Consider the following 22,154-nt stretch of genomic DNA (forward strand, 5'->3'; position numbering starts at 1 on the left):
CATCATCAGTCGGCTGATCCCTGCCACATGCACGGTGTCGGCTAGTCTTCCCCCAACCGTCTCGTGCACTTCACCGACTCAGCGTGACGTTTCGCGACTCCCACGCCTGCGTTATCCTAGACAGAAGACTGCACGTTCCCGACTTTACACACCCCATACACACAGCATGCGCCCGACGATTAGGTAGCGATAGGCGCAGTGCAGCGACAACAACCGACCAGGAATCATGGTGGAACTCTCGCCGGGCGCGAGCGTTGCTGTAGGTATACATGGAACCATATCACCAAGGGTAAAGAGTGCTAACGGGTGGGCATGCAGCTTGGAGTAATGGTCGGCCTCGCCTCCACCAGCATTCAGAGTATCGGCTTGACGCTGCAACGGAAGTCCCATCTCCTCGAAGAAGAGAAGGACGACGATGACGAGAGGCGACCCCCATACAAGCGGCGGAGATGGCAGGTACGGACACGCCTAGACTGCATGGAATTCATTCACTGATATACACAGCTGGGCATGCTCATGTTCGTCGTGGCGAACCTCGTCGGCAGCACCATTCAAATCACCACCCTCCCCCTTCCCGTTCTTTCCACACTACAGGCGTCCGGCCTCGTCTTCAACTCGATATGCGCCTCCATAATTCTCAGCGAACCGTTTACGCGATACTCCTTTGTCGGCACCATGCTTGTTGCGATAGGCGCATTGCTGATAGCCCTGTTCGGTGCCATCGCGGAACCGTCGCATAACCTCGACCAACTGTTGGCGCTGTTGGGACGAAAGGCTTTCCTCACGTGGATGATTTTGACGGGTGTGGTGGTCGTCATGTTGGTCGTTGCGACTTGGCTACTGAAGCGCATGTATCCACGGACTACGCCTCGACTACGCCTCATACGTGGAATGTTCTTTGGTTGTGTCAGCGGCATACTCTCCGCGCATTCGCTCTTGATCGCAAAGAGTGCTGTCGAGCTTTTGGTCCGCACTATCATTGACCGTCACAACCAGTTTGATCGTTGGCAGTCGTGGATGATTCTGGTCGGACTGGTCGTATTCGCCCTGACCCAACTTTACTACATGCATCGCGGGCTGAAGTTGGTCAGTACGAGCGTGCTCTACCCCTTAGTCTTCTGCGTGTACAACATCATCGCGATTATAGACGGCCTGATCTACTTTGATCAAAGCGATCGCTTGTCGAGTTTACACGCTGGACTCATCGCGCTCGGAACTGTCATTTTGCTTGCCGGAGTTGTCTGTCTGAGCTGGCGACTAGAAGACAACGAAGAAGAACCCACATCACCAGTGGCAAGCAAGCACATGGGCAGGGTCCAGATGCCCCAGACTGTGCTACAACCCGGCATTGGCCTTGCGCACGGCCACCCTCTCGACGAACCTGCATCACCTTTGGATATCGATGAAGAAGCTCCCGGCGTTCATGGTTATGCCTCCGAGCAGGCTAAGCGGAAAGCTGTGGATGAAAGAACACCGTTACTCGCTCGCGCCCCGACCGGTCCCGCCTTGACGCTCGCTAACCCGAAGAAGCGAGCTTCAGTAGATGCCGGTGAACTGAAAAGTCCTCAAGCAAATACACAACCCCGTAGACCCCCTAGAAGACGACGGATGACTATTTCAGAAGAGACGAACGAGATTTGGGATGAGCTTAACGATAGAGAGACGCTGCCATCTCCTGCCAGGCTATCTGTGGATTTGGAGCGACGACCAAGGTCAGGAACCCTACCTCCACGGAGGAATAATGCACAGTCGGCATGGCTCAATCAGATGCGCCGGCGGTCCTGGTTCGAAGGGTTCGGGAGCCGACGCGGCAGAAGTGTGTCGCAGGGAAAGAGGCCCATGGACAGCTCTGCGTCACTCCTTGATCATCCCAACTCAGAGGATGGCGATACATCTGACGCAGATATGGACGATACATCCCGGAGAAGACAGACCTGGGGATACGGCCAGGGTAGCAAAAGCCAAGATGCTTTGGGCGACTGGTTCAAGCTGAAATGGTGGCGCAAGAAGCGGAGAGAAGACGAAGACCATGAAGAAGAACGACCCACATGATATTATTACAGCTCCCAGCAATTTGAATATACCCAGAATGTATTATCAGCACTTCAGACACGCAATCCTAAAGATTACCACGCAGCACGACCACCCTTGAAAGGAAAGAAGGACGTCCACTTTGCGAAAGTCTGCTCGGGTCATATTCGGAGGCCTCGTTTATACACTAACCCACATATGCAGGATCCCAGATAGAGTAATCCTTTCCAGACGATAAGGTTGTAGCCAATCGCACATCGCGTGCCATTGCCCCACCGTACATCACCCCACTATGCGCGTATACCTCCAACATTCTAGGGCCGTCTTGGTCATCTCTTGCAGCGCGCATCGATAGACGTAAGGCAGTGGGTATCGTCGGAACGCTTAGCAAAACTCTAGCCAAATCGGCTAGGTGTTTGGTGCACGCCAAGCGCCGCATCTAGTATCGAAGTCCCAGATTCGTTACTCTGTGCCAATATGGTGATTGGTTGCATGTCAGAAGTAGGGCAACTCCGTTTGACAGGGTATAGTTGGGGTAACTGATGATGCCGTAAGTATTGAGGATTAGGCGATGATAGATAAGATTGGAGTATATAAGGCTGGTCGTGTCCTGGTGAGTTTGACGTACGGCGGCCTTTGAACGATCGTCGACTCCAGTTATCTCCTCCGTCGTTGACAACAAGATATCAGTAATAGATTACAAAGTCCACTTGACTATTATTGCTACTGCGAAGCAAGCTCACTGAACATACCCTTCTATGACCCTTCACTAACTATATACCAACAGCCCTCCACGTCCATTCATACCCCACACGACCAACGCTATACCAACCGCCACAATGCCAGCAATGCAGTACTTCGAGAAAGCTCAAACAAGCTTCAAGCCACCACTGATCGCTAACGAGAACGCTTACCTCGGTGATGTTGTATCATCGTACGCTCGCCCTACCTATAGGCGATCAGCCCACCTCCACTTACTAATACTTGCCTAATAGGGAGTCAACAGACCCAGAAAAACCCATTAGCGGCGGTTTCTACCGCCTAGAGAAGGGAACGCCACTGGTGTATACTTATACTTATGATGAGATCAAGATCATTGTTGATGGGCACTTCTACATCAGCGACGAAACGGGCAAGGAGGTCAAGGCCGAGAAGGGGGATGTGTTCTTCTTTCCAAAGAGGAGCAAAATCACATTCAAGACGGACGATTTTGGATTGGGATTTTTTGTGGGGCAGAGGAAGAAGGATGGTGCGTAGACGGCTGGCCTGGTAAGAAAGGAGAGGAGCAAGAGTATAACAAAGACGTTGAATCAGATGCACGGCACCGTCATAAGTGCTCAACCCAGCTAGTGTCCTTTGCGATATGCTGATTTGCTTACCAATGTCAGCAAGCTGCGTCCAATCAGGAGGTGATGTACACCACAAGTCATTTACCGTGTGCCTCAAGTTTCTCACCCGCATTGTGTAGAAACAGGTTGAGGGTCATCGCAGAATGGACCGGAAGTGGATGAACTTCAGAGATGTAATTAATAAGCGTCGTTAGCATCGTTTTATACTGACTACATTTAGGCGTAAATGCGAGTATAAGAACGACGTACAAGATTGGTCATCATACCTCTCAATGACTACAAATGCACCTGCAAACCCCTCGAGCTTTCCGCCAGCCTTAACACCAGGACTTGACCCCCTCCGCTAAGCCAATACTAAAGTATACACGTATAATGGCTACTCCAACCACCTATACAGCATGGACTGTTCCCGCAACAGCAACCAAGCTCTCAGACCTAACAAAGCAAGTAAAGAACATCCCGATTCCAGGACCCCAACAAGTACTCCTCAAAATGACAGCAGCCTCACTCAACTACCGCGACGTCCTTATCTCCACCCGCTCACCCCAATACCCTGGAAACCACAAACCCAACCTCGTTCCTGGTTCTGACGGAGCCGGAGTCATCTACTCCACTGGTGCAGACTCTAATTGGAAGGACAAGAAAGGTCTTGCAGTGGTCTTCAACCAAAACGGGTGGCTACACGGAGACTTCCGCAACCTGGATTTCACCACGATACTAGGCGGCACGAGTCAGGACGGAACATTGCAGGAATATCTCGTCCTACCTGATGATTGGATTGTAGAACAGCCGCCAAGTCTGAGTGCGGTCGAGGCGGCTTGTTTGATTACGGCGGGGTCGACGGCTTGGTGGGCCATTCGTGGGGGGTTGGACGGGAGACTGGATGGGAGTGTTGGGGATTGGCAGGGGAGCTGGATGGATAGAAGGTTAGATGGGAAGTGGGTGCTTACTTTAGGGACAGGTGGGGTTAGTTGTTTTGCGATACAGGTAAGCCGTCTTTTTCGTTCCGAATGAAGATGTATTGACACTTTACAGATTGCTTCTGCCCTCGGTGCAACGGTCATTGCAACTTCTTCCTCCGACAGCAAACTGGAAATTGCGAAAACTCTCGGCGCAGCGCATCTCATCAACTATGTCAAGACGCCGAACTGGGACGAGGAAGTCTCTCGGATCACTGGAGGAAATGGCGTTGATCACGTCATCGAAACCGGTGGGGCAGGCACGCTGATGAAGTCCATCAACAGCACTCGCGCCGGAGGTCTTATTAGCATGCCGGGCGTGTTGACACCCAACGCGCCCATTGATGCAGCTTTCATCCCGAGTATACTGTTCAGTGCCAAGACTGGTAAGTCCCTAGGGCTTCTTTTCCTTCTCATTGTATTCCGTTCCATGTATATTGACCGCGAAAACACAGTGAAAGGATGTTGTGCCTTCCCACTTACCGCGGTAGTCGAGTTAGCACAATTCGTCGAGGCGCATGGTATCAAACCGGTAGTCGCGCACGAGTTTACTTTCGACCAGACGATCGAGGCATTTGACACAATGGCGAGACAGAGTGCGGTGGGAAAGATAGCTCTGAGGATTTGCGAGAGTGCATGAGGAGCAAATGAGTTTTTTCTTTTCTGCTAGCCCGTTATTACATGTGGGGAGTGTTGATGCACAGGCAGGCAACGCAAAGCGATCAAATAACTCAATACGATAATCTCAATGCAGGGGTATTTTCCAAACACCTCTTGTTCACTATATGCAGCTGTAGTAGTCGATAAAACTCTCTCATGCGATAGCTCTCATACTTGAACGGACGACAAACGTATAGGCGAAGCTCTCTCCCCCACTGGAGACGTCGTCGCGCTCTTATACCAGCCGAGTTTTGCACTAGTCGTGATTATTAGAGTGAGGTGAGGTTTGAATAAGATTCGCAGAAGTCTGGTTCAAGGGCCCAATCGACCTGTCGCTACCGCAACAACAGGACCCTCCCCATTGGCGGAGGCTCAATGAAGTGACCACGGTCGAAAGCGCTTCCAAACCGTCTGCTGGCCCGTTATACCTGCTGTATCTCGTATTCGAAAGTATTCATTTGGATTGCAGAGGTTGTAACTGGCTTGGTTCGCAATGCAACTTTGCAGTACCAGTGAATATCGACCAAGGTACAAGATGATGGACTAACTAGATACACTGCAACAACCGTTGTGAGTCATTGTTAGTAGTGTATTAGAGCAGTTGTCTCGCACAGTGCTCTGTCTTCAATCTCATATAGCCTATCCACCCAATTCCAACTCACCCAAGCACATAAGTCGACCCCTCCTTCAAGATCCTTGCATTTGCGAGGAGAGGAGGATGGAACCATCTTTTGGAACCGACGACCTACGGGTTTACGAAAGATTTAGCAAACTTTTTACTAAAAAACTCCATTTGGGGGACGGCGGAGATGGCATAGTCCACGCATACGAACACAAATCTTCCAAAGCCCTCGTCGCAGTGAAAACACCACTTCCGTACAGTTCTGAACATGAGGCAATGAAGGCAAGCAAGCGCCTCGAGGCCGAGATTGCAAATCTTGCAATCGTTCGACAGCACGAACACATTGCAGGGATGTTAGCATGGTCCTATATCCCCGTGGGCCCAGCGATCTTCCTTCCGTTCTGCGAGCTGGGCGATCTTAACCAGTACGTGCTCAATTGGAAATTTGAGCAGGGAAAGCAGGGGAAAGTTATTAAACGCATATCCGAAGTTACGATCTGGAAATTTTTGCACGATATGGCTCTTGCTTTGGATTATCTGCATAACAAGCACGAGAACTACGGCTATACGCACAACGACATCAAGCCTGACAACATCCTAGTTGACTTGCCTAGCGGCTGGAAATCAGAAGATGGAATCCCCGATGAGCCCGTCTTCAAACTGACCGACTTTGCCCGTATGACACGATATAATCCAAGCGAACGCGCACAGCCAACCCAGTTTTGCGGTACACCCGAATATGCACCACTCTTCAGCGAACGAGGGGAATTGCGACCGTCCGCTGACATTTGGGCTCTGGGTGGAACCTTACAGACCCTCGCTCTGGGCGTATATCCCATCCAATCCCGCGAAGCTTTCTCAGCTGGCAGGCATGAGGAGAAACAACCCGCTCCCTTCCTCGTTGACGAAGGTGCCTGGAAGAAAAGCCACTGGCGCCACCTCATACCACCGACCTTCCGCCCTCTCTCTGCCACACAAGAGGAACTAAGAGATCACTTCGACGTCCGCGAGTCCATAGTTATCAACGAGTTCTACCCCAATTGCCCGTGGGAGCATAAACCGTATAGCAGACGGCTCGATGGCTGGTATGAGTGGATGTTTGAGGTAGACGAGAAAAAGAGGATCACTGCGAGGATGTTAGTGAGATATTGTGTGCCACGTATTGCGAGAATGATTTGTGTGACGAGAGAAGAGGAGAAGGCGGAGGAATGTTTCGAGAGGGCGAAGGCGTTGAGAAAGGAGGTTGAGAGGAAACAGCAGAGTAGGGTGGTAGCGGCTGAAGGTATGGCTTTTGGAGTGGCGAACGTTCCTAGAGACGAGGGTAAAGATTACCATGCCATCGAAGCGGAGTAACATGAAAAGAAAGGTCTCCACAGTATGAGGACGTGTGCTCTTATCCAAGACATGTGTGTTGACTTGAGTATGCTGTGACGAAGCTCTGAGTGCTGGAGAAATTGAGGTGTCATATACTACTATTATGTTCTTGTGTATATACTAGTATGCTGTCCTGGGGTGTCGCTTTTACTATGGTAACAACATAACACTTCTATAGCAAGTAAGAAGTGCGTTGGGGAGCTTGTTTCGCCATCCCTCACTAGAGCAGGTGCACGATGTTCGCTGTTATCAGCGGGCGCGCAGATACAAGGCTTATAGCTCCTTCTTCGAAGAAGTAGAGTTCTTAACCTTAGATATCTTGAAACCACCGGGAGCTTGAGTCTGGAACATGCCCATGGGGTCGTACTTCTTGGCAGCGGCCCGGATTTTAGCAACGTTTGCAGCGCCGTAGCTACTGAGTGGGTCCTGTTTCGCACGTCAGCAGTATCCGATCATGTGTGTAGGCCTTGGATTGGAAAGCTTACTTGGTACGAATCGGCGTAGTTCAGGTACTGCCAGTCTACCAGAGCGTCTTGGCTAGCAGCAAACTTTTGCATTTCTTCAGTGGCGGCCCTGAGTGCCTCTCGCGCTCGAACTTCGGTCTCTTCTCCCTTGACAGCAATATCGAAAAGGAGCATGATGGCGTTGTCCTTGACAAGCTCCAGACCCAAGACGTTGCCTCCACGCTCCGCGCTGTGCTTGGAAAAGATGGTCGGAATGGCTTGGAACATGCATTGGGTAATAAAGTCGTGGTCGGTGTTATCCGCCTTCCATGCATCGACAAACTTGGTGTGGACATCGACAATGTGTTTGAACACGGTGGGGTTGTTCTTGAAAGTCATGGTAAACCAGATGTCACTGAGAGTTGTCAGCTTCATGTACAATAGTCAACTACGCTTTCGGATGGCAGGAAGAACATACCGGTATCCAGTAGGTTGCTCGAGCTCGTCAGTGAGGTTCTTGTGGCTTGCTTTCCTCGTAGTGTCAGCAATGGCTGGAATAGCCATGAACTTGTCGAAGCCTGCGGGAGCCACATTGCCAGCGACGTCTTCGTACGCAGCAATAATAACAATATCCTCCATGGCGGGAAGATAACTCCAAAAGACAATACTGGAGCCGTCGGGGTAGTTCTCGACGTTGTCGACCCATGCCGTGTAGGCGTCGATGTGTTGCTGTGTATAGTTCTTGGTGTGGATTCTCGAGCCACCCCAAAGGTCTCCAGCGGTGAAAGTCTCCATGTCATAACGGGTTACAATGCCAAAGTTGAACGAGCCACCCTTGAGGGCTCGGAAAAGATCCTCGTTACACGTAGCGTTTGCGTTGACGATTTCGCTGCTGGACGTTAGCAGTCAACCCCATATCTCCGTCTCCGGACTTTTGAGTACTAACCCATCGGCAAGAACAACTTCAAAGTTCTGTACCTGGTCACAGGCGAAACCTCGGCGAGCAGTGTAGAAAGAGTTTCCTCCTCCTGTCAGGAAACCGGCTACGCCAACACTGCTCGCTCGACCACCTGCGACGGTGACTCCATGAGGCTCAAGGGCGCCGTACACACCACCCCACCTGGTTCCGGGCTGGAAACGTGCGAGATTTGCTGCCTCGTCATAGACGGTTGCGTTCATGAGACCGAGGTCAAGCGTCACTCCATCGTTGATGTTGTTGGAGCCAGCCCAGGTTGCATGGCCACCACTTCGCACAGCAAATTTGCAGTTGCTTCGCGCACCTAGTGTTTTGACAGCCGTAGATACCTCTTCGGTAGATACCGGCTGAACAATACACTTGGGATGCAGTTGAGCGCTCACGGACCAGTACGATGCCGTCCGGATTTTGTACTGTTCATCATCTTCGTAAAAGATGTTTGCCAGCCCAGCATCCTTCAGCGATGAACACTAGAATTAGTCAGTAATGCATGAACCTTGACTAAGGAGTACATAACGTACGCAAGTTTCGTTCTTGCTGCCAAGAACCACGTCCTTGATGGCACCGAATTGGGTAGCTTCGGCGCATAATCCCAGAGATGCAACAACGGTCGGTGCGAGGAGCTTCATGCTGTTTCAACTTGAGAACTTGGCACACTCGAAAACGTGGATGTCGAACCAATGCTCTGGGTTTAAGGGATTTTATTGTCGGCATAGCTGCAGATTGACTAGGCAATCAACGGCTAACAGCACCCGCGCAAGAAATCACCTTACCTTGGCATCTAGACCTGATCAGTATTACATTTATGCGGCTCTTATGCGGATCTCAACAGGTATAGCAAGCCGGTGAATATCCCTTTACCGTTCCAACATGTGCCGTCTGCACAAACCTATCAGCGGTATGTGCCGTTCCTGGTCCCTGCAGTACGAGACGTTGACCCATATATTTTTATCGACATGATAGGCAGACATAACGCTGGAGAACGAGGCGGTCAAATATAGCCTATCAGGCCTCTCGCCGACGCCGCGAGCGGCCCGAAAACTAGGCCCATAGGCTACGGGAATGGTTAGTGTCGGCCTCACCCGCCGGGGTTGGGATCCTTCAGATCACGACCCATCGCACGCGTCAGCGTCGACTTTTTGCTCGTATCGCAGCCAATCACTATGCTTTGGGAACGCAGGTCAAGAGAGGAGTTCGTCGCATCTCGAACGACTAGGTCGGCGGTGGTATCTTCCGACTTCACAGGGAAATGAACCAGGTGGACAGAGAATCCTCCTACGGAGTAAGATGTGTTGGTTTGCTATATAATCTCAACTGGCCGGAAGTTAGTAGGTCATCAATGAGATGGATAGGAAGCTTTGAACCGTGACAATCATATGAATATATTTGACTCACCATCTACATACCTGTGTAAGTAAGAGATCCGAATCGTTGCTTAGTGCTGTAGTTAGTGTAACTCCAAGCCCTTGACGAAGTCAGGATGCTCGCGACAAGGTCAACTTTCCCGAGACAGGCCTTCGTATTAAGGCAAGAAATTCGGTGCGATCGCCATCGATAACCCCATGCCCACTTCCCATCTCCCGCCCCTGGTTTGGGAACCTAGCGCAAACCTCGCTCTCGAGCCTCTAGGCAATCTTTTGACTGAACCATGCCCTTCCTTCAGTCATAGGAGAAGTTTTGAAGGGTCCCAAGTATACAAGCTCCCCCTCACTAGAGAGACCTTTAGCTCCCGCTTCCGAGCAACGTTGTGCTTCAATCAAAAACACGTCCTTTGTCCAAACTTTACTGCGTCATGGCGAACGTCAATGGCGTTATAACCGCCATCCCTCCACCTGACGGCTATGAGGTCAATTTCGCAAACCCACAGAGGAGGCTACTCACAGAGGCCTATGTCATCTTCACTATTGAGAACATCCTAGCGCTTATGTTTCTCGGGCAGCGGCTTTATACCAAAATTCGTCTCATGAAGCAGTTCCAAATTGACGATGGTACTGTGTTTAGTAACTTCAGACTCGAAAATCTACTGACAGAGGTTAGTCTTTCTAATTCTCGGTTGGGCCTGCTCAGTGGGTACCCAGGGTCTTTTAATTACTGGTTTCTCCACAGGCAGTATGGGCGTGCACGCCTGGGAGATTCCGATCGAGAAGTACGCCTTTTACTCGCGGGTAAGTCAATATCCCTCCTCTCATTACTTGCGTATGTTGCTCTTGTGCTAATGCGACGACTTCACAGCTCATTCTAGCGGCCCCTCTGGTATATGCACCTTGCTGCGCCTTGACGAAGATCACGCTCTGTATCTTTTACAGTCGCCTCTCTCCGTCCGTGGCCTTCCAATGGGCCGTTTGGACCACCATCTTCATCTGCGCTAGTTCTTATACGGCTATCTTCTTCAGTCTGCTATTCGCATGCAAGCCAGTTGCTGCCAGTTGGGATCCACTACTGCTTCCAACTGCGATATGCGTCAATCGAGGAGGAATCTATATCGCTACGGCTGTGATTGGTATCGTGACGGATGTGATGCTGATCTCGATTCCTATCCCGACTATCTGGGGTTTGCAAATGCCGACGAAACAGAAAATCGGATTGACCCTTATTTTCGGCGTTGGATCAATGTAAGTCTAAGCCGGAGTAAAAGTCGCGCGCTGAACGACAGCTAATTCGAGGCAGCACAATGGTCACGTCCATTGTTCGCCTTATTGTTTTGATTCCGGCTCTGACAGACATGGACCAGACTTGGATCATAGCCGTTGGTTCTTTGTGGATGTAAGGCTTTCGTCATTGCGGTGTCTCCTGATACCTAGGAGTTTTTCAACTGACCAAAACACAGTATCATCGAAAGCAACTTGTTCATCATATGCTGTTGCTTACCTACCCTGCGACGCTTCCTCAAACACGTCGCACCGCAATGGATTGGTGAAAGCCGCTCATCTGAAAATAAAGACTCGTCTGATCACAATCACGGGCTCCGGACTTGGGGAAGCGAAGGCACAGGCCCGAAGCGCAAGTATGATACTTTGATGCGTACTGTGGACGGGACGACGCAAGGGGACGGAGACGACGAGATTCCCCTCGCCAACGTACCAAACAAAGCAGGTTTACGTGAGCAAGAGTCCAAAGTACCGATCGGAAACGTCGAGATGAAGAGGGACAACGATAGCGAGGAAGCCATCTTGTATGAGCGGACCGTTCAGGTTACTTATGATGACGGCGAAGGAGGCGACCCCGCGAATCCGTACGCACGTCAGGTCTGGGCAGGTGGGCAACCCAAGGCTTTGTAGACTCTCTGACGTGGCTCTACGTTGAAGCTACGGTTCTTGTTATGACTATTTGCTTAGAGCGCTGTACGAACTTTTTTGGGATATTAGGAATTTAATCAAGGATTGGGTTCACGACAACGCGGGAAGACGTCGTATGTGGTAGGACAGGTACCTGGGAAGAGCCGCTTCGTGTTTAGATCTGGATTGGTCGATAGCTTACATAATCACTGTGCCGTAGCTCAGTCGTGGTCCATAGTGGGGCGCCAACGCGCACCCGCCTCCTCACGATCACCCCCTTCTGATAATCATGTCTCAACCCTCCTCATCCAAAGCCATCGTTCACAAACCCCCCACTCGGCCATTGGTAGACAGGCCATCTGTGATTCTCTATGGAGCCATACAATCCGATCCCAACAAGGACTGGCAGACCCATCTCACAGCCTTGCTCTCCGACCTCCCCATTACTATCCTGAATCCGCGCCGAGATGATTGGGACAGCAGCTGGATCGAAGACATCTCTTTCGCGCCCTTCAAAGAGCAAGTCCAGTGGGAAATGGACTACGCGCGCATAGCCGATGTCATTGTTTTCTATTTCGCAGGTGACGCTAAGGTCTTACAGCCGATCACGTTGCTAGAATTGGGACTGTATGCGGGAACAGGCAAGGCAATTGTTTGCTGTCCAGAGGGCTTCTGGAAGAGGGGTAACGTACAGATCGTCTGCGAGAGATATGGTATCGACTTGGTAGAATCTGTGGGGGAGTTAGGGCACAAGGTCCGAGCAAGAATGCTGGCCAGGCTTCATCAGGGTCCACCCTCCACGAAGTCAGCGGATGCCGTATGAAACCGCTTCGGTTTTCCTTCTCATTTCGACTGCCCACGAATAACTCCTGGGGCTTGTGTCGCAAGGCTGCCACATTTAGGTTACCCGATTCCTGATTGTTCAGCTGCCAAGCAAAGCCACAGTATTGCCCAGCACATTGAGTCTTTTGCATTTCCCGCTTAGCCTTGTATGAAATGAGTGCATGGCTAGCCAGTGCAAGTCGTATGTTCAGATGAACGTGTAAAGTAGTACGAGTGTATGACAGTCTGGCACGGTAAGCCATCGTAGCGTGGGTGACCAGGGTTAGCGCCGCGTTCAAGAACCGGCCTCAAGCTGAACTGCAAATTCGCAAAACATCCTGAAGGTTGACATACGCTACGGAGGGTTGATTGGATATGTAAACAGAATCTCCCGAAAGTTCACGCCGTGTCAGTCATATCCGAGCCTGAGGTATGCGCGCGCTGCTTATTGAGCTCTGTCTTCATTTCTTCGCACTTCTAGTTTCCACCTCGTACGTAGGCGCTTCACACGCCCCTCTTCGCACCAAGATCATCTGGCTACCCAGGGAGGATTTCAGGAGACCTTCGACTTCTCAGTCCTGATGGAGGAGGTGTACGTGGTTTGGCCTCACTGTACATGCTAAGGGAAATACTCTCTTTGGTTGGCAGCCCAAAGCCATGCGACTATTTCGATATGATTTGCGGGGCGAGTATAGGAGGGTTGGTTGCTATCATGCTTGGTCGACTGGAAATGTCCGTTGATCAGTGTATTGAGGCATACACCGGGATGATGGACGTCATCTTCGATCCGAAAGACAAGAAGAAATTGCCGTTCAAGATACGTAATGGCAAGGTCCAACCACAGTACAAGACGAAACACATGGAGCATGCGACCAAGCGGGGGATGTCCCACGCTGGATGGACATCGGATGATAGATTCAGAGGGTCGAAGAACTCGGCTTGCAAGACGTACGGTACCGAGATGATCACTTTTGTTGGAGACTGGACGCTAACTTGACAAGGGTGGTGATTGCTTTGACGGCGGAAGGCGGAGTCCCGACGCGCTTTACAGATTACGAGAAACCTGGCGAGCATTCTAACTTCTACAACAAAGTCAGGTATGTCTACGCGCGCCTCCGCTTTTCCTCTCTTCTCTGGGTACGCGATCGCATGCTAGGCTGTCTCTCTACACTGCCCTACTTATAGAGTGTACGGCTCCTGCTTCCACGAAACCCTTCTCTCATCTCTCATCCTGTCAAATCTCACCACACTCTGTAGCAAAACCTGCGCGCCTAGTGCACAGTCCTCCTCTTTGCAAAATTCTCTTGGGTTGTGGCTCACACCTTCTCTGCATGGCACGAAAATCATGCTCGTTGGGCAGCGTTTACTTGCATAGACGCTATCGTGTCCGGCACCAGAAGTCATCTCCATAGACTGGTTCGGGCCGAGAATGCTGCGCGCAGACTGGCTGACGGACGTGATGCAGTCTGCGTGGAACTTGGTTGCTGGGCTGTCAAAGTCCTCGATTATTTCGACAGTGAGAGGAAGACCGCTCGTGCAGCCGTGGTTCGAGCCTTCAACATCCTCACCTGCAGCAATCCTGGGGAAGTCGCGCAGAACTAGCTCTTTCATCTTTGCGACTGTCTCGTCGTTTGGTGACCTGATGTCGAGACTGAATGTCACTTCACCGGGCACTGTGTTTGTCGAACCAGGTTTTAGGTTAAGTATACCCGTAGATGCTAGCGCGGAGTTGGCAGTTGCAAGGCGATGAGAGTGCAGAATCATTTTGCTTGCCGTCAGAAGCGCATCAGCTCGTGATTTGAGATCTGTAGTTCCGGTATGCGTATCTCGTCCCTTGACCTTGACTGTCATCCATTTGTAGGCTTGAACTCCAGTAACTACTCCAATCTTCTTGTTCGCCATTTCCAACAGCGGACCCTGCTCAATATGCAGCTCGAAGTGTGCAGCCATGGGCATGGCCTCGTAGCTCGCTGGCGTGCTTCCCAGATAGCCAATCCGCTCGAGTTCAGACTTCATAGTCGCGGTTCCAGGATGAACTTCGCGAAGGTTGTGTGCCGTTTCAAGAGGAATTGAACCGGCCCAAACTCCGCTGGAAACCATCGACATTGGGAAGCGAGCACCTTCTTCATTAGTCCAGTTGACTACGCCGACAGGGTACTCGGTCTCTGTCCAGTTGTCGGCGAGCACTCTGAGCATCTCGACGCCAGCAGTGACGCCCAGAATTCCATCGTATCGTCCACCAGTAGGCTGCGTATCTAAGTGACTGCCCACGAATGTAGGTGGTTTGTCATTTTTGAGTCCAGGTCGAACTGCGAATGTGTTTCCCATGGCATCAACAGTGACCTCACAGCCGAGCGACTTTGTGGTCTCTGCGAACCAGTCACGTGCAGCTTTGTCGGCATCGGAGAGCGCCAGTCGACTCATTCCAGTTTCCGTTGACTTCCTGCTATTATCAGCTATACAATCATCAAGCGTTGTTTAGACTACGTACTCGCCCCATCGCTCGCCTGTACCCCATTGACATGTGTGGTGTATATCCTCCATTAACCTCGCCTGATTGACTTTTAAGTCCTTCATCGAATCATCATTCAGCTCCTTGGTTCTGATCTGCCATTGTGGCGAATGAGAGAAGCATCTGACATGCTTGCATCCTATTCCTACTCTTGAATTCGGTACAGCTCTTGGTGCGGGGTAGCGTCTGCTTGCAATGCGGAGCGAAACAGAGAGCCTGTTAGCCAGCAGAGCCATTCTGTGAAGATAAGTGAGGAAGAAGAGAGATGAAAGCCATAGCGGCACGGGTCATGGAAGTCGGCATGTCAAAGGATGGCATGACATGGCAGGCGTCCAGTCGTGGGGAAGGAGCGGCTCGGATGTCCGATAGCAGTAGTGCGGGACTAGCCCGCTCTTTGATATGCAGATTATCCGTCGGCTAACGGAGTGTCCAAGTACACGATAAGAAGATAAACTGTACTGGTCTGTAATTTTATCGTGACGGATTGTTTCACTGGCGGATTGCTGTTGAAAGATGAAGACGTCGCAATGGCTGTGAGATCATGATCCATGTGCTAAGAGTGTTTTTACTGGTATTGGGTATCTATAGGTGAAATGGGTAAAATGATCATAGCGCCTTTGCGTGCTGCTCAAAACAAACTCCTTCCTTAACATATATGGCTTTGCGACAGACCTCAGACAGCCTTTGCCTTCCCTTTCCCTTCGATTACTGGCTTCACATCCTCCTCGGAGACCTCGTCCTCTTCTGAGCTATCGCTCATGAACTCATCATCTTCGTCATCCCATCCAAACATAGCGCGCTGTTGGACAGGCTTTGATGAAGAGGGAGTCGGTTGAGCCTCGTCCTCCTCTTCTTCTGAGCTGTCTCTCTGTGCCATGAGCATCTTCTCAATAGCTTCTCTCGTTTTGTTCTCTGCTTCTTCTTTGTCCTCAACCCACTTTCCGTCAAGACGTGCTGTCCCTCTGCTGTTCTGTAGCTCTTCTTGCTTTCGCTCAGTACTAGCCATAATGTCTTCCCACTTCTTCCGTCGTTCCTCCTTTTCGCGCTGCTCCATTTCCGGCTTGATCGCTAGGTATTCGGCGAGCACCTTAGCTTCGGTGACTGTGCGCAGGCGTCGCCCGTCTAAGTTGCGGGACGATCCATTCACATCGCCCTGCTTCTTCTTGCGCGAGGACATGCGACCACCTTGCGCGCGCAAAATGGATCCAAAACCACCCTTACCACCACATAGCGGTACGGTCAGACGCAGCGATAGAAATGTGTCTGCGGGCGACGAGAGGAGTGATGACACTGGTGCAGCGTCGTGTCGAACGGAGCGGCGCGAGTTGGTGGTCAAGATGTAAGATGAGTTCTGAATCCATGGCGCGCGCTCGTAAAGTGTGTCGTAGATGGAAGTGAGAGGCGCGTCTTTTTGCGTTGCGAAGGCGATGTTTTGCCCGCGGATGCTGTTGACGATGACGGTGATTGGGGACTGTGTGGCGGCGTCCATGGTTGCAGGTTGCAAGTTGCAGGCTGCGTATGCGAGAGTGGCAGTTCCAGTCGACTTGGATTGGGATATGGGGTGCGAATGCTGAGTTTGGTTCTGCTAGTTGCGCGTGGGATGGGGTGAAAGTCGTTTGGTTAGGGAAGCAGGCGACCGCAGTTGAAGATTGGGGACCAGGCCTTGGCGGTACCACAACAGATGGTCATAGCGCTCGCTTAGACTAGCCTCGCACCCATTGCTCGAAATCGCCCTTCTATCAGCGAACTTCTGAACTCATCGACCTTCAACCACTCCTAGCATTCCCGAGTCTTTCGCAAACCGTCAAAATGCTTATCCCCAAGGCCGACCGCAAGAAGATCCACGAGTTAGTCTACCTTTACAACCATCCTTGTCACGGCGCAGTCGAGCTCGGTGTTTCGCACGAAATGATACGACTTGATATGGGCTGAGCAACATTTGACTCCAATCTACACAATTGATCAAATTCGCTAACATCTGTCTTTCCAGGTACCTCTTCCGAGGTTAGTATTCCCACGTACTCGCGAGCCATGGCTATGGCACAACCATACATTTTCGCGGCTTTGCTGCATATAAGGATAGGCTGACACACGGTCACCATAGAGGGAGTTCTGGTCGCTAAGAAGGACTTCAACCTTCCCAAGCACGGCGAGATCGACACCAAGAACCTTTACGTCGTCAAGGCTTGTCAGTACCATCTACTGTTCTGCACGACTGTCAGCTCCTAACAGCCAACAGGCCAGTCTTTGACCTCGCGCGGTTACCTCAAGACCCGCTTCTCGTGGCAATGGTACTACTACACCCTCACCCCTGAGGGTCTCGACTACCTCCGTGAATGGCTCCACCTCCCCGCCGAGATCGTTCCCCAGACCCACATCAAGCAGCAGCGCTCTGCTCCTCCCCGGGGTATGCTCAGCGGTGACGACCGTGAGCGCCGTGGTGGTGGCCGTGGTGGACGTGGCGGTGACCGTGGTGGTGACCGTGACGGCTACCGCCGCCGTGATGCCGGCGAGAAGGCTGAGGGTGCTGCCCCTGGCGAGTTCAAGCCCGAGTTCCGTGGTGGCTTTGGCCGCGGACGTGGTGCTGCTCCTGCTTCGTAAGCAGTTGAGGACTTTCTGGAGTAGGGCTAGATACGGTTTCATCTTCATGTCGGGCTTTACTGCATTACAAAATGGGATCGGATACGGCGAAATGACCGGATGATACTACGAATGGATCGTTTGTCTAAGTTGCGATGACGCAGTCTTAGACGATCATGTCCTCAATGATACCCCATAACCTTCAGTGAACCTTTTGCTTGACTTGTTCCTTGTCTGTGCATCTTCGGAGGGTGTCTTGCATCAACTATATCCAGGCACATGTCGTTGCTAGTAATTTGGACGGTCGCCGTGTTTTTCTTCCATACATTATGATACTGGCCTACCCAATTCAATGTCCGCTCTTGCCACTCTTCAACAGTCCATCACCACTCTTCATCCACAGGGCGCAAATCTGCCCAATGGTTTGCCCACCCATTTCCTTCTCTACCAAGGCCCTCAAGAACTCTAGTCTCTCCTCCACACTCGCCCGGCTGTCCTTCGGTTCATCTTCCTTGAGCGACTTCCTCCCCAGCACAGCAATATTTCTAGTACTAGGAATCCTCAAATGCTCCTTCTCGGCCACATACTCCGTCTCCTCCGTCAAATGGCACACCCAACTACATAGACTAGCATACGCAGAAGGTTGCTTGGGCTTCTTCGACGCCGTAGTCGTTGGATCAGGAATGACATGTTTCGCATGCACCGGCGCGCGGAATCTTGTACCACCAAAGTCATGCGAACAGCATGGTATGGCGATAAAAGGTGAAAAGTTCAGGTAAGCCAGTAAAGGTGTCCAAGGCGTCAGTTCATCGGCGTGGTTGCTGATGATGAAGGTGCCGGGCAGGAAAACACCATTGTGGTGTAGTGTTGAGGAATCAGTTGAGGTTGAAGAAAGTGGCTGAATGATCTCGGGTACTAGAAGCATCTCTTGTAGCTTTTGGCTGTGCTGTGGTGGGAAGGTGTCCCATGTTTTTCTTCGGCGGGCGTCGAAACCCCAGCCGTGCCAGCCTTCGGCGTTGAGAATGTGGACGAGAAGACCGTTTCCACAGCCTATATCTACGAAGCCTGGGAAGTTGGCTTGCGCTGTTTTGGTCCTTTGCTCGGCCTCGCCTTCTTCGTCCTCCGCGTCCCCGTTTTCGCAGTTTTGCCTGTTCGTGTCGTTCTTGGAGCGGTACATGTCTCCCCAGAGCTCCATCAGAAACGCTGCAATCCCTAGATCCTCAAAGACGTGTTTCTCGGCCGGTGTCTGCTCCACCCATCCCTCGATCAACTCTTTCGCATACTTGCCCTTGAGGTACGCGTAAGTATCCTGGAATCTCTTCTGTCCAATCACTTGGTCGTGATGGACGCGTTTCGTATACCCAGCTTGCTGGCCACGTGAGTGCTTATGTATGACCTCCAAGAGCTTGAGAGCTGTCCGAGAGAGACGGTTATCCAGTGGAAGTGTAGGGAAGAAGCAGTAATGAATGGACAAGTGTCCGGATGTGGGAATCAGGAACTTAGGTGGTGAATGTGAGGAAGGTGGGAAGTAGGTGTATAGCATTGCCAAAGAGCGAACTTTTGGGTGGTAATAGGGGATAGCTTCCGGTGTAGCGGCATGAGGAATGTATACGACCATGTACCGCTCAGCCTTTACAGTCTCTTCGTCTCCACGCGGACTTGTGACAGTGATGTCTTGATGTGACACGAACAAGTGACAAGTCTGCATCAACGAGTCATCCAACTTCGGATTTCGAGGTATAAGTTTTCGCACAACTGTGTACTCGAGCTCGTACCCTTCTACACCTCCATCAATCAGTTGCGGTCGGCATTCTGGTCGCAGATGCTTGACAATGCTTGCTAGATCCTCCGAGGTACTGGCTGTGGGGTTGAACGTAGCGTCTGTGAAACTCTGATACGAAAGCTCTGCACGTGACAGATGCGACGATGTCCTGTTGGGATTTTCGAGCAGATTGCGGCTGACTTCAAGAAAATACTGTGGCTCAAAGCTTGCCGGCGCAGATTGTACGATAGTCCATAATTCGGATGGGAGGCCGGTGGAGACCTTAGGTGCACTGGATATGTCGTAAGGTGAGAACTTGTCACCTGTAACCTCTTGGTTCTCGGTTCTCGTTATTGGTTGTGCTCCTTGCAACTCGATATCGTCTGTGTGTGCGCCGATAACAGGTAATCCAGTTTCGCAATTCCCACGTTGCTCCTCTTGAGCCATGTTTCTCGATCTATTTCCTAATCTGCGGTGACTATTTCAGAGTGTTGATTTCCCTATTCGCACAGATCAAGCATTCGCAGAGTTGCGACAATCGGTACAGCATACAGGAACCTCTGCCATCGGTATTAGGTGATTTCCGAAGCAATAAAGTGGTGTTTAGTTAGTTTAAGTTGAAAGGTAGTATCGATGGGTTGGTGTTAGTGCAAGCGAGCAAAACTAGATCTTGGTGGTCCACTACAGTCGGAAAGAACGACAAACACTATAAAAACCAACAACGGATGTAGGATAGAATGCGTGCTTCACCATACTTTCTGACGAATGCTCATGACATATAAATGCCGCAGAATCCTATGCACATGATCGGTATCCAAATGTTGGTGAAGATTCAACCCAGGTGAAGTAGGCGCACATAGAGGCCACCACGTACTCATGAACTTCGCACACAGCTTTAAATTACTATGTTTTGAAAGCTCTAGTTTATAGCTGCAGTCTATCGAATCTCTATATTTCATAGATCTAATGAGTCCTCCAACCATCTAGAAAACGCCCTTCGTAATGCATTTCATTTCCCAGATATGCCATCTCATTCCCCTACCGTCCGTAGTAATGCGCCATCTCGAGTCCCGCTCTCTTAAACCCACACTTGACATAGAAGCCCTCATTCGCTTCTGAGCAATCTAGAATGGTCTTGTAGCAGCCGACCTTCTCCGCGACAAAGTCGAGAGCCTGGATGATCCTCAATCCCAGCTTCTTGCCCTGCTGATCCTTGGCTACAGCGATATCCTCAATGTGTCCGACAAGGCCAAGCTGATGAATGAACTTGCGCTCGACGATGAGGGCGCCGGTGCCGACGATGGCGTTGGACGAGTTGGTGATGCAGAGAAGGTAGTATTCATCGTTGCGGGTTTTCATCCAGTCGTAACGTTCGTTCCATTGCTGAAGGTATGTGTTAGTGATGCACTTTATGTGTCTTTGCATGAGCTTGGGGATTGTGGAACTCTCGTATACGTATTGTAGAATAAAGGGAGGGCTTTCATACCTCCTCGGTTATGTCTCCGACTGTGGTGAGAACTCTTAGTACATCTAGGAAGCCATTGTGGTAGTCTTTTCTCTCAAGCGGTCGGCAGCTGTAGCCTTCTGGGAGTGCTTTGAGGACTTCAGGGGAGATGAGCTCGGAGCTGAAGAGAGGGCCTTCTGTCGATAACATCGTGGGCTGGACTTTGTTCGTACGCGATTGTTGGGAGTTTGAGGGCGTGGAGAACGGGAATTAAGTTTGCGACGCGATTGAGCAGTCTTCTAGAGCTGATGCCGATGCGTGGGATTTAGGGGTCGCGGGGTGTTTCTGCGACTTATCGATAAGAAGGCGGTGAGAAGAGGACTACGGTCAGGAGAACGATGGGTTAGCTTGATGCAAGCTTCAAAGATAATGCTAGGACGCGAAAGATATTGAAGGCAAGGAGATATTCGATTCTTCAAACCCCTCAGCAAGGTGTCTAATGTATATGTTGCCGAGAGAGCTAATGAGCATGCCAAGCATCCAGGAACCAGATCTATATTTGGAACGTCGAAGCTTCGTCATGATCTTCAGGAGCATTCTCGTGTCCGTATTCCACCAGCCTCATCTAGTCTTACAAAATATTGAATCCTGTACCGCTACGTAGCGGCCGTCGTAAAAGTCAGAAAAACGCCACCCACGTCACTGTGAAGCCTTACACCATGTACCCACCCGTTGTCGTGAGGTTTTGATTCGCTTAAACGCTTTCAACACGTCTTCAGGCCTCAAGTCTCCATCCTCAAGCTCGAGCCCTATGATCTTCGCCAACGCCTCTGTCAGCTCTGTGTTCTGTCTCTGCAACATCATGACCCTCTCCTGCATTCGCGCCATCTTATTAATCGAACTCTCATCCTCTGTGCCTTCATCATGGCCACTGTCGACTTCAACATTTGATTCTGGAAGCGGCTCTGGTGTATGCGCTGGTGTTGGTAAGGCTCCCGCAACGGCATCGGAATGTTGCTCTTTCTGCTCGTAGTATCCGGGCAATGGCTTTCGCTTAATGCGCTGCAAGTCTCGCAGCTTCCGAGCTCTGGTTTGATCTTCTCGACTTGTGTGCGGCTCGGGCTCGGGCTCGGATGCGAGTGGATGTTCTTCAACAGGTACTGCTTTGGATGATTTGGGAGAACTTTTCGGGCTGCGCGGCGATGCCTGAATCGGCTCGGAGAACGGACGACTAGGGGCTTCGAAGCCGGATAGCATGCGCTCCACACCTGAACTAGCGAGAGGGTTGAGCATCCCTTCGTCAAAAGTAATGGAGATGTGTCGAGAGCGCCGTTGTGTCCAAGAC

General features: G+C 51.1%; 12 protein-coding genes across 12 annotated transcripts; 6 read left to right on the top strand and 6 right to left on the bottom strand.

Annotated features, from left to right (window-relative positions):
• Window positions 1-226: 226 nt before the first annotated feature.
• Window positions 227-3,288, top strand: ALTATR162_LOCUS3957 (uncharacterized protein; the record flags this gene model as incomplete). Its single annotated transcript, XM_043311567.1, has 6 exons — window positions 227-259; window positions 319-456; window positions 505-1,816; window positions 2,689-2,764; window positions 2,819-2,965; window positions 3,027-3,288. The coding sequence occupies 6 exons, from the start codon at window positions 227-229 to the stop codon at window positions 3,286-3,288; spliced, it is 1,968 nt and encodes a 655-aa protein (XP_043167502.1).
• Window positions 3,289-3,752: 464 nt separating this feature from the next.
• Window positions 3,753-4,979, top strand: ALTATR162_LOCUS3958 (uncharacterized protein; the record flags this gene model as incomplete). The annotated part of the gene is made up of 2 exons (XM_043311568.1): window positions 3,753-4,367; window positions 4,416-4,979. The coding sequence occupies 2 exons, from the start codon at window positions 3,753-3,755 to the stop codon at window positions 4,977-4,979; spliced, it is 1,179 nt and encodes a 392-aa protein (XP_043167503.1).
• Window positions 4,980-5,897: 918 nt separating this feature from the next.
• ALTATR162_LOCUS3959 (uncharacterized protein) lies at window positions 5,898-6,974 on the top strand (the record flags this gene model as incomplete). The annotated part of the gene is made up of 1 exon (XM_043311569.1): window positions 5,898-6,974. The coding sequence occupies one exon, from the start codon at window positions 5,898-5,900 to the stop codon at window positions 6,972-6,974; it is 1,077 nt and encodes a 358-aa protein (XP_043167504.1).
• A 294-nt stretch (window positions 6,975-7,268) lies between these two features.
• ALTATR162_LOCUS3960 (uncharacterized protein) lies at window positions 7,269-9,043 on the bottom strand (the record flags this gene model as incomplete). The annotated part of the gene is made up of 5 exons (XM_043311570.1): window positions 7,269-7,421; window positions 7,481-7,853; window positions 7,917-8,327; window positions 8,385-8,884; window positions 8,936-9,043. 5 exons carry the CDS (start codon window positions 9,041-9,043, stop codon window positions 7,269-7,271), a joined length of 1,545 nt encoding a protein of 514 aa, XP_043167505.1.
• A 1,163-nt stretch (window positions 9,044-10,206) lies between these two features.
• ALTATR162_LOCUS3961 (uncharacterized protein) lies at window positions 10,207-11,692 on the top strand (the record flags this gene model as incomplete). Its single annotated transcript, XM_043311571.1, has 5 exons — window positions 10,207-10,446; window positions 10,493-10,579; window positions 10,647-11,026; window positions 11,082-11,177; window positions 11,242-11,692. The coding sequence occupies 5 exons, from the start codon at window positions 10,207-10,209 to the stop codon at window positions 11,690-11,692; spliced, it is 1,254 nt and encodes a 417-aa protein (XP_043167506.1).
• A 286-nt stretch (window positions 11,693-11,978) lies between these two features.
• ALTATR162_LOCUS3962 (uncharacterized protein) lies at window positions 11,979-12,512 on the top strand (the record flags this gene model as incomplete). Its single annotated transcript, XM_043311572.1, has 1 exon — window positions 11,979-12,512. The coding sequence occupies one exon, from the start codon at window positions 11,979-11,981 to the stop codon at window positions 12,510-12,512; it is 534 nt and encodes a 177-aa protein (XP_043167507.1).
• Window positions 12,513-13,690: 1,178 nt separating this feature from the next.
• ALTATR162_LOCUS3963 (uncharacterized protein) lies at window positions 13,691-14,935 on the bottom strand (the record flags this gene model as incomplete). The annotated part of the gene is made up of 1 exon (XM_043311573.1): window positions 13,691-14,935. One exon carries the CDS (start codon window positions 14,933-14,935, stop codon window positions 13,691-13,693), a length of 1,245 nt encoding a protein of 414 aa, XP_043167508.1.
• A 761-nt stretch (window positions 14,936-15,696) lies between these two features.
• On the bottom strand, window positions 15,697-16,512 carry ALTATR162_LOCUS3964 (uncharacterized protein; the record flags this gene model as incomplete). Its single annotated transcript, XM_043311574.1, has 1 exon — window positions 15,697-16,512. The coding sequence occupies one exon, from the start codon at window positions 16,510-16,512 to the stop codon at window positions 15,697-15,699; it is 816 nt and encodes a 271-aa protein (XP_043167509.1).
• A 320-nt stretch (window positions 16,513-16,832) lies between these two features.
• Window positions 16,833-17,624, top strand: ALTATR162_LOCUS3965 (uncharacterized protein; the record flags this gene model as incomplete). Its single annotated transcript, XM_043311575.1, has 3 exons — window positions 16,833-16,917; window positions 17,128-17,211; window positions 17,263-17,624. 3 exons carry the CDS (start codon window positions 16,833-16,835, stop codon window positions 17,622-17,624), a joined length of 531 nt encoding a protein of 176 aa, XP_043167510.1.
• A 328-nt stretch (window positions 17,625-17,952) lies between these two features.
• ALTATR162_LOCUS3966 (uncharacterized protein) lies at window positions 17,953-19,812 on the bottom strand (the record flags this gene model as incomplete). Its single annotated transcript, XM_043311576.1, has 1 exon — window positions 17,953-19,812. The coding sequence occupies one exon, from the start codon at window positions 19,810-19,812 to the stop codon at window positions 17,953-17,955; it is 1,860 nt and encodes a 619-aa protein (XP_043167511.1).
• A 591-nt stretch (window positions 19,813-20,403) lies between these two features.
• On the bottom strand, window positions 20,404-21,019 carry ALTATR162_LOCUS3967 (uncharacterized protein; the record flags this gene model as incomplete). The annotated part of the gene is made up of 2 exons (XM_043311577.1): window positions 20,404-20,748; window positions 20,852-21,019. 2 exons carry the CDS (start codon window positions 21,017-21,019, stop codon window positions 20,404-20,406), a joined length of 513 nt encoding a protein of 170 aa, XP_043167512.1.
• A 489-nt stretch (window positions 21,020-21,508) lies between these two features.
• Window positions 21,509-22,102, bottom strand: ALTATR162_LOCUS3968 (uncharacterized protein; the record flags this gene model as incomplete). The annotated part of the gene is made up of 1 exon (XM_043311578.1): window positions 21,509-22,102. The coding sequence occupies one exon, from the start codon at window positions 22,100-22,102 to the stop codon at window positions 21,509-21,511; it is 594 nt and encodes a 197-aa protein (XP_043167513.1).
• Window positions 22,103-22,154: the final 52 nt, after the last annotated feature.

This window comes from Alternaria atra (assembly GCF_907166805.1).
Source record: "Alternaria atra isolate CS162 genome assembly, contig: 23, whole genome shotgun sequence".
Classification (NCBI taxonomy): domain Eukaryota; kingdom Fungi; phylum Ascomycota; class Dothideomycetes; order Pleosporales; family Pleosporaceae; genus Alternaria; species Alternaria atra.